The sequence below is a fragment of the Uranotaenia lowii genome, chromosome 2 (assembly GCF_029784155.1).
Source record: "Uranotaenia lowii strain MFRU-FL chromosome 2, ASM2978415v1, whole genome shotgun sequence".
In the NCBI taxonomy this organism is placed as follows: Eukaryota; Metazoa; Arthropoda; class Insecta; order Diptera; family Culicidae; genus Uranotaenia; species Uranotaenia lowii.
The window spans coordinates 236,316,456-236,326,673 of NC_073692.1; the positions used below are offsets into that span (position 1 = coordinate 236,316,456).

The 10,218-nt window shown below is 41.3% G+C and overlaps 2 protein-coding genes across 2 annotated transcripts; one reads left to right on the plus strand and one right to left on the minus strand.

Moving 5' to 3' along the window:
- Positions 1 to 6,787: 6,787 nt before the first annotated feature.
- Positions 6,788 to 8,477, minus strand: LOC129746502 (COP9 signalosome complex subunit 4). Its single transcript, XM_055740176.1, has 4 exons — positions 8,184 to 8,477; positions 7,869 to 8,124; positions 7,079 to 7,755; positions 6,788 to 7,014 (listed from the first exon to the last, which is right to left on the minus strand). Exons 1-4 carry the CDS (start codon positions 8,344 to 8,346, stop codon positions 6,881 to 6,883), a joined length of 1,230 nt encoding a protein of 409 aa, XP_055596151.1. The 5' UTR covers positions 8,347 to 8,477; the 3' UTR covers positions 6,788 to 6,880.
- Positions 8,478 to 8,946: 469 nt separating this feature from the next.
- Positions 8,947 to 10,218, plus strand: LOC129747186 (mitochondrial import inner membrane translocase subunit Tim23). The gene is made up of 3 exons (XM_055741234.1): positions 8,947 to 9,125; positions 9,229 to 9,475; positions 9,630 to 10,218. Exons 1-3 carry the CDS (start codon positions 9,077 to 9,079, stop codon positions 9,922 to 9,924), a joined length of 591 nt encoding a protein of 196 aa, XP_055597209.1. The 5' UTR covers positions 8,947 to 9,076; the 3' UTR covers positions 9,925 to 10,218.

Below are 10,218 nucleotides of genomic sequence, written 5' to 3' on the forward strand. Positions count from 1 at the left end.
AAAAGCATAATATACTGCACGATTCTCTGGATTCCTTATATAAAAGTAGCCGAAATAAAAATAATCCCCACTTTCTAAGAGCTCTTCAACTGAATATCAGAGGTCTTAATGATCCAACCAAATTGGATACAATTAAGATTTTTCTAGAAAAATACCCTGCATCTGTAGACATCATAGTCCTTGGTGAAACCTGGTTGAAGGAAGAGAATAAACATTACGCAAATATAAATGGATATCGTAGTTTCGTCTCATGTCGTCCTGATTCCAGTAGCGGAGGTCTTGCTGTTCTTGTGAAAGAATCTCTAAAAATCTCGGAAGTGGAGAACACACACATTGAGGGTTTTCATTTTATTCACTTGCGACTTGATCCTGGAGGCTCTCCAATCGACATTCTTGCCATATATCGTCCGCCCTCTCAGAATCCGCAGTTGTTGTTTGACAAAATCGATTCTATTCTTGCATCCCTGAAACCTGACACCCGGATCTTAATGCTTGGAGATGTAAATATCCCTATAAACAAGGAAATGTGTCCAGTTGTCCAACGATATTTAGATCTTTTAACATGCTATGGTTGTCGTGTGTCTAACACACATGCAACTCGTCCAGCCAGCAGCAACATACTTGACCATGTGGTATGCTCAGATTCATTAGCTGATCAAATATTGAATGAAACGCTCCCATTTGACATCAGTGACCACAGCCTGGTGTTGACCACAATTAATTTAAAAAAAAACATTTCGTATCAAACACTTGAAAAAGTTATCCTTCAACACGAGCAAATAAATGCAGCTTTCCGAATAGAATTCGAAAACATACAAGCGTGCAATCCGTCAGAGAAACTTATCAAACTTATAGAATTATACTCTTTGCTGAAAGAGAGGTTCTCAAAAACAGTATCGGTTCAAGTAAAAGTGAGAGGTTATTGTCCATGGATGTCGTTTGATGTGTGGAAATTGATGCGTATTAAAGACAGAACTCTTGCCCGATGCAAAAAATACCCTTTCAATGAAAACCTGAAAGAACTCCTATCGCACATCTCGAAAAAACTGCAGCGCGCCAAAGCTGAGGCTAAGAAAGGTTATTACCACTAACTTTTCCAAAAATCTAATCAGAAAGCGATGTGGAAAAATTTGAATGATCTGGTTGGACGTAGCATGTCACAAAGCGAAACTATTAAATTGGAAATCAATGGAGTGCTCGTGGAAGATGCGAAATTGGTTGCAAATGCATTCAACGACTACTTCTGCAACGTTGGGACACAATTAGCGGCCACGATACCGAGAAATGTGCAGAGTAGTAATACTCCATCAGTTCACAATGGTAGAAGTATATACCTGAGACCAGCAACCGAACAAGAACTTATTGTTCTTATTAACAACCTCGAATCTTCTAAAAGTCCTGGACCGGATGGCATTTCGGCAGAATTTGTTAAAACTCATCATGTCATCTTGGCACCGCTGATCAGAGACATATTCAACGACTGTATTAGGACAGGTCAATTTCCGGAGTTTCTCAAAACAGCACGAGTCATTCCGATATTCAAAGCAGGGAAAAAGACTAGCTGCAGTAACTACCGCCCGATATCAATATTATCAGTTTTTAGTAAAATCCTTGAAAAACTCGTAGCAGAGCGGATCTTGCACTTCCTAAAGCAGCACAAACTGTTTTACAACTATCAATATGGGTTCCGGGAAGGTTCAAGCACATTAACTGCGGCAACCGAGCTTGTAGATGATATCCACAACGCACTTGATAATCGCAAACTTATGGGAGTGTTGTTTTTGGATCTGAAAAAGGCCTTCGACACAATCGATCATTCCACTATGATCCAAAAACTGGATGCTTACGGAATCAGAGGTGTTGCAAATTCCCTCTTAGCTAGCTACCTTGCCAACAGGAAACAGTTCGTCCAAATCAACCATACTTCAAGCAAACTAGGAAACCTGCCAGTTGGAGTTCCTCAAGGTAGTAATCTTGGTCCTCTTCTATTCATCCTGTACGTGAACGATTTGCATAACTTGCATCTACATGGCAAACCCCGACTTTTTGCTGACGATACTTCACTGTCGTACGAACATGCTGATCAACAAATAATAATGTCTCGAATGGCGCAGGATTTGGACACACTTCAAGGATACTTCAATTACAATCTTCTCTCGCTCAATTTGGACAAAACCAAGTACGTCATTTTTAGGACAGCCAATCGGCGCATTGAATGTGAGGATCTGCTTCAGACTGGTACAACAGTAATCGAAAAAGTTGAAACCTTCAAGTACCTTGGGCTTATCTTTGACGAATTTCTGAAATGGGATGCGCACGTAGACAGGCTCAGAAAAGAGCTTAGTGCTATACACAGCTTAATGTGGAAAATTTCGAGGTTCGTACCCACTAAACAGCTGACGTACATCTACCATGCTTTTGTACAGTCTAAACTGCAATACATGGTCTCTATCTGGGGAGCAGCAAGTAAAAGCAGTATAAGACCACTCCAGGCCATGCAAAATCGATGTCTGAAAGCAGTTTACAAACGACCCAAACTCTTCTCCACGCTCAGCCTATTTAAAGAAGCCCCGTTATCTGTTCTACCGATAGCTGCACTAAGAGAACTACAGAGTATTGTGCAGATTCACAACGTACTGTATAATCCACTCTGTCACCACAATCAACATGTCCAGCAACAGAGTCATAGATTCCCCACAAGATCGAGAGAAAACCTAATACAAAGAAGACCAAACACAGAAAAGATGAAAAGATCCCCTGAATACTTCAGTAAAATGAAGTATAACAGTCTACCAGCGCACTTAAAAATCATAAGGAACAAAGCCAGTTTCAAACGTCAACTCAAAGTTCATATAAAAAACAACTTGGAGAACTTCTTAGTATGAAACAACAGTAAAACAAACTAGATCGTTGAACCTGCCGTAGACCAGTTTTTTCAAAGTCTCCTTAACAGAGAGTAATCTCACTGGAGACTTGAAAGAAGTCCAGTTCCTCACTTCAAACATATCTGCCTGCCACTAATTGCCTCCATACAATTTTGTTTTTATCCCTCTCCGCCAGCCACCGCCACCACCCACCACCGCCCACCAACGCCACCCACCACCGCCACCCACCACCGCCACCTACAACAGTCACAATTTGAAGAAAATACAGCTCTCAAACAATGAGCCCGAATAATTGAAGCGTTTATAAAACAAAAATTCTGTGTAATCACAAAAATTGTACGAAAAATATTGAAAAAACAAATAAATAAAAAAGTGAGGAGGTTTTATGCCTTCGGGAGGATGGTCTTGAATGGTGACCAACTCCCGGGGGCTTTTCCCTGCTCTGTTAAAAAAAAAAAAAAAAAAAAAAAAAAAAAAAAAAAAAAAAAAAAAAAAAAAAAAAACTTGTAATCGAAGAAATGCCTAGAGAAAGAGAAGCAATTTAATGCTATCGAATATTTTCTTATCAATCAAAACTTTAATTATTCATACTGATATTGTATTTTCTGAAAACGGAGGACTGTCATGTCCGGATTTATATTCTACACACTGTAAATGAACTCTGAAAATAACTCATAATTATGAGATCTCTCACGATCCGATCGAACGACGATCGTGATCGACGTCGAAATAAAAGATCATTCTATTCTTACCCGTGGTACATAGCGGAAGCCTTCTAAACGCGTGTTTGTTTTATTGATTGGAAAATCCCATTTCCTAATTTTATAAAAAGTTTTTATAAGTCAAGTCGTGTGTTAAGGATATACATTACACTAATGCCGCTGGAAATTTTACACAAGTTTCGTGGGCTAGCTTGTACGTATGTTCTCTGTGCTAAAAGTTCAAATTTACTCATGTAAACGTTACTTAAAAATTCTACAAAAAATTATGGATGAGTTTTGGACCAAGACGAAGCTTTTTAGATCCCAGGGTTTGAGAAATTCAAAAATGACCCCAAATCGACTCAGTCTATACTGTACAACCTAGTATGGAGCCCATATTTGCACTTTGTATAAGAGCACAATAAAGTGCTTTTAGGCTGTAGTAGTCGTTGAAAAATTACGTGTTTCGTCGAATGAAGCCAAGAACCGCAAAGCCCTTAGCTGTTGTAGTCGAGAAAGTGAGCTTGGTGTCCAAAATTATGCCAAGGTCCTTGACGATGAAGTTGCGACTTAAGGTAGTCGATGACATTTTGTACTCGATGTTCAAAGGTTGACATTTACGAGTGAAAGATATGACACTACATTTGTAAATATTATGAGCCATACCATTCAGTAGCAGTAGTCAACTAGTGAAGCTATGGTACGAAAAATTTTTAGATCGTCGGCGTACAACAACTTCTCAGATTCAATGATATCTCATAGATCGTTGATAAAAAGAACGAAGATCAAAGGTCTCAGATGACTTCCTTCTAGAACTCCAGAAGTGATTCGGAAAAGCGTCGAGTTCACGTTGTTTAGTCGTACGTAAGCAGTCCGGTATACGAGATAAGAGTTGATCCATTTGTAAAGCAAATCAGGTAATTTTATCCGACGCATTTTTTCGATGAAAAATTTGTGCGGTACTCTGTCAAAAGCTTGCTCAAGTCTACATAAACTGCATCAACTTGTTGACGTTTGTCCAGCCTAGTAACCAACTACGAAATGTACGTCATAAGATTGGTGGTCGTAGATCTACGTTTCATGAATCCATGTTGATCTTCAGAAATACAGTGATGCACTGATTGATGAAGTACGTTATAAACGAGGCTCTCGAATACCTTAGGCAAACAGCTTAGAATTGAAATCTCTCGGTAGTTTTTCACTCGATGCGAGTCGCTGGATTTGAGGATTGGAGTGATCGATGCGATATTCCATGCGGTGGGAAAAGTACCTTCCATTAACGATTGGTTAAAAATGATCGAAATTGGTACGGATAACGGATCGGCACATTTCTTAAACAGAATTGGAGGAGTGTCATCTGGTCCAGGTCCTTTTGTTGCATCTGACGTAGACAGCTTTCGGAAGACGTCGTTCGAGAAGAAATTCAGCAGAGGAAGGTTAAAATCACGATTCGGCAAGCTACTTAGGTATGATTCGCATAAAAGTGGTGAGTTAGTGCTAAGAACACTCTGGAAGAATGTCGAGAATTGGATTGAAACAGCATTTGGCGTTTTGGCAGTTCCACTTGAGTCACTTGAGGTTGAAACTTTGCTTTTTCCCCAGGATCGGGTTCAGCCCAGAAGGGGCTGCCCAGCAACACCCAGTCCCTGGTCTAAAGCCACGGGGACTAATGGGTTTGGGCGCTCAAGGCCTCTTTAGTTCCTGGGTCTCAGGGCGTATGTTAGGCTGGGGGAGTTTTCGGATGGGAGGATTCCTAACACAAAAAACACAAAAAAAAAAAACGGTTGGTCGGTTCGGTCTCTCTCCTCGGCTTGGGTAGACCAACCACGCGCTTTTGACTTGGCGCGTACCTCGGTCTTCGGCTGGATGGTCTTCACGCTCGGACGCGGCGTGAGAGGCAATAAGGCGGTACTACGCACTACCGGCTGGATGATGCGGTTCTGTCTCTCTCTCCTTCGGCTCGGCAAACCAACCACGCGCTCATGGCTATGCGCGTCAAGGTAAGACGCGACGTGTTGGGCAACGTGATGGGATCGAGATAATGCGATACCACGGACTCGCGGCTGGATGAGGCTGTCTCTCTCCGGCTGGCCGCACCTCGGGTTGAATTGGCGCAAACCGGTTTTGGCGATGATCGGGGACCACTCACCACACACACGATTCTTCGGACCAGTTTAAGCTCCGTCTAATCACACACGGAACGTCTCGCACCACCACTGACTCGGATTGTTGCCTTAGGGAGCGATAGCAAGGCACGTCCGAACTCGTTCGCTACCGGAAACCAAGAGAGTTGGTGATTTGTCTTGCCTCAGCAAGAAACCTCGGCTCGGCTCTGCTTGCGTTTTTCTAAAACGCGTGTATCTTGCGGCGTTGCGATATAGGCGTACGTAAGTCGTCAAACCCATGTGCGTTTTGCTTTCGCCTGCTTCGCAGTTTAGAATTCGCTGACCGCGTGTTTGAATTTGAATCCGCTGTTGTCTCAAGCTAGCTTATTACATTACATATTATCTTACCCTAACTCCAACCCATCAATAAATATAAAAATAAAATTAAAGCAAAACAAAACAATGTTACCGAATTGGGAACAAGGTATACTCTGAGTACCCTTTCTTTGTCGCACGTATGACCAAAAAGATAAGGGATCGGTGAGAGCGTTATCCTGAATGCGATTGATGTAGTTACAGAAACTTGTCACGTGTAATGTGTTGTAGGCGCTCTCCAAGTTACGTACCTCAAGAAACTCAGTCATATCATAGTCATTGCGGAACCTTTTTTTCGCTTTCCTCAAACGAAGGTTACGAAGTTCGGGGTTTAGCCAAGGTTGACTTACTCCAATACGTGAACACCGTTTTTTAACAGCAACAATATCTCGGAATACTTCATTCAATTTTCCATAGAAAGCTTCTACCACATTATCGATTGAACCACATAAAACACTTGGCCAATCAACAGCAGCTAAAGACTCATTCATTGAGTCGAAATCGCATCGTTTGAAATCGAAAACCAATAATCAACTTTGCACAATGAACCAAATGAAAGGTTGCTGGGATCAAGCAAAACAATCTCACTGTACAGTTTTGAGAATCTCCGATATTACTATGAGCAATAATGACGCCGGCCAAGTCCGTGTAGTCGATAAGAGGAAGGGAAATGCAGTACGCCATCTCTCCACAAATCGTGTCAAACAAAACTAACAAAAACTTTTGATTAAGTAAGACAGTTTAATCATTTCAAAGTTTATATAAGCTCTTGAGAACCATTATTAAACTCTACGGCCCTGCTGAAAATAGCAATCTATGTGCACATCTCTTCATCCATAATCTTATTCATCCATTCGGGTTCGGCTGCTCCAATTTTTTCGATCAAGCCATTGACCTGATAGCAAAGGCTTTGAATTTGCTTATCCCATTGCGGTAAAATTTCACGAGCTGGAACAAAGATACAATTTATTTTTCAATGTTCGACATTTAAAAATTTGTAATGTTATCTTACTTTCAAAATGTACAACCCCGTCGATTTGGTCGATGTAGCCATTCATTCGTCCTTCGGTAATCATTTGACTAGCTATTCTTTCAGCCTTGTGGGGTGGAATTTCCAGCAGCGACCCTAACTCATCGAAGGTAATATTGTTGTATAACTTGCTTGCAGACAGCAAGTTATGTTCGAAGACCGCCCGGTCCAGAATGGTTGACCCATCTATGGTAGTTGCCTTTTGGTGAGCCTGCAGCAGCGCTTCGAAATCCTGCAGCTCAGAACGTCGAATAATTCTATCGAGGTACATTTTCTCGAGAATCGAATAAGCCGGCAAATGCTGGCATCGTTCATCCTTGAACAGGGTTGCCAGCATACGAGAGCGCTGCTGCCCTGCTGAGGCCAGAACAGTGCATATAAGAGCCTTTTTAAGGGCGGTCATCCGTTCGCCTTCGTCCACGATGGTGCGATAAGAGAGCTCGTTGTATCGCTGGGCGGCCTCGATGAATTTGCGACGATAGTCAAGAACACGGGCGTAGCAAACCTTGTATAGAATTTGCAACTTCTCATCCTTCGTGTCTGCCTGCAGAATCGAAGCTCGATTGATGAAGGCCTCCGCCTGAACAGGATCTTCATCTTCCAGAAAGAGTCGCGCGATCTTAAGATAGGTTTCTAATTTGTAGTCAAGAGTATACGGCCTTTAACAAAAAGGTAAAATAAAAAAAATTATTATTTAACCAATAATATATTATAAGCCCAAGAACCAATCCAAGTTGTTTTCAAGGAGTCCTAATCTTAAGAAGATACTCACTTCTGGCCTGTTTCCAACGGAATCCCGCCAAGGACATTTGCAGCCTCTTTCCAATTCTGGTTCCGTTCATAGATCTGCGCCAAGTGTTGTCTGATGCTGGCAACCTGTTCTTCGAACGAAATCACCCTTGGTTGGACCTTATCCAACGTGAAATGGGAAACCGTTTTCGAAATGTCGTCCGGAAGCTTGGTCAGGTGAGTGCTGACATCCGATAAAATCTGCCGGGAGATGACCAGGCTAACATGTTCATTGACAACTGAAAATTCAGAAAGATTTAATAATTTGGCAGGGAAAAAAAACTTGAAACAACCTTACTTGCTTCAATAAAAAGTTTCAATGTCTCGACTAATTCATTTCCAGTATTCAACAAAATCTGATCCAACAAGGCCCGGTATTTGTCGGCTTGTTCCTTATGGATGCCGGAAGAATTTGTTAGCGAGGCAAGTTGATTGCGCAAAGCAGTGGCCGAAATAGCCATTATGATGGTTTGAAAACTTATGTTGAATTATTACGCCACAAGCACTTAGTATTCGTATTTTCTTGCGAAAATTTACGAACGCTTCCGCCGAATCACGAAAAAAGTTGTTTTCGGAAAACAACAAACCGCAAAATGTTTGACAACACGCGGAACGTTTTGGCAAAATTTACTTTTTCTGCTCAGGAAGCAGAGCTAACTTCAACGAGTAATTAAACAATATTTTTTTCTGTGTTATCTACACATGCATAAATTGCGTTCGGATTTTTTTTTTGTACGAGATTTTCGTCCTCTGGGATGATTCATCAAAAAAAAATCGCGTTCTGATGTTGACACTTTACCTGACAAATCAGACTTTCGTACAAGTTTTGAAATTCGAGTAATTGAGGATAAAAAAATGAAAATTTTAAGTTACCCTGTTCACCATCTGTTGCATGTAACAAATTCCACATAAACGATCTAAATTGCGAATTAACCCGCTATTTTTTTTTATTAGCGATTCCAGTTCAACGCTATAGGGTTTTGATTGAGAATTCTAAATATTCTAAAATTTTACTCCCCTCTCGAGTATTTCGGCTTCAGCGTGTAATAATGTTAGAGCTAACATGGAACACATTTAAGCACATGCACGAAACTGTCACACAGCGCTTATTTTGACGACGCGATAATTGAGAAAAATTGATTGAATTGTTCAAATTTACCATAAAAACTAGTAAAATAATTGATCAAAGACATGAGTGATGATTACTTGAGCAAACCTCTATCGTTCGGAGCTTCACCGGGTAAGTAGAACCACAAATTTAATCCCTTTCAAGCTTGATTACGCAACCTATAATTACAAAAAAATCATTTGGCTCATGTCATATACAAATTGCTTCCTACCAGCACTTCCGTCGCAGCAGATTCAACCTCTTTCGCCGTACCTCAACTATGATCCACGCTTTCTGCAGAACCAGCCGGAATTCATTTTCCCAGAAGGCGCTTCGAAACAACGCGGCCGGTTCGAATTGGCATTCTCACAAATCGGATCTTCGGCAATGATCGGCGCTGGCATAGGCGGTATGGCTGGTTTCTACAACGGAGTACGGGCCACGGCTCTCGCAAATCAGACCGGCAAACTTCGCCGTACACAGTAAGTTGGTTCTCTGTTTTTATAAACAACTCTGTTTCACGTGTGAGATCCGGATATGGTTTAAAATTAAGGTCTCAAAGTCAACCTTAAGATTAGTACTTTTAAAAAGATCTATGTTGTTCGTTATTAATAAAACAATCTCCCTTTCCTAAAGACTGCTAAACCATGTCATGAAGCAGGGAGCGGCCACGGCAAACACCCTCGGAACCGTTGCTGTTATGTATTCGGCATTCGGTGTCCTGCTACAGTGGGCTCGCGGAGAGGACGATGAAATCAACACGATAGCTGCCGGGGGTGCCACCGGGTTGCTGTACAAATCGACGGCAGGCCTGAGAAAGTGTGCCCTAGGCGGAGGAATCGGTCTTGCCTTAAGTTCTTTGTACGTGCTATGGAGCATGAGCGGAGGTAGTTCGGGAAAATTGAAAGAATTCCGCTCACAGTACTTGTAATTTGGAATGCTATTATAGATACCCAATACGAAACACGTGCTGCAAAGTGACGCGGATTTAAATGATAAAGTAAATTGTTAAGAGTAGGTTCAGCGAATAGGAAAGGAACCTTGATCCTTTATCCAAAAGCAAACGAACCAGTTTCAGTCTATGAAGAACAAGTGTACCCATTGAGATAAGTTCCATTATGTATGTTCAGAGGACACTTGTTATCTGTGATTCTTATGTTTATATTATTTCTTCTCTAGACATGCAAACCAAGAAGTTCAAATAAATGGAAAAATCAAAAATGTG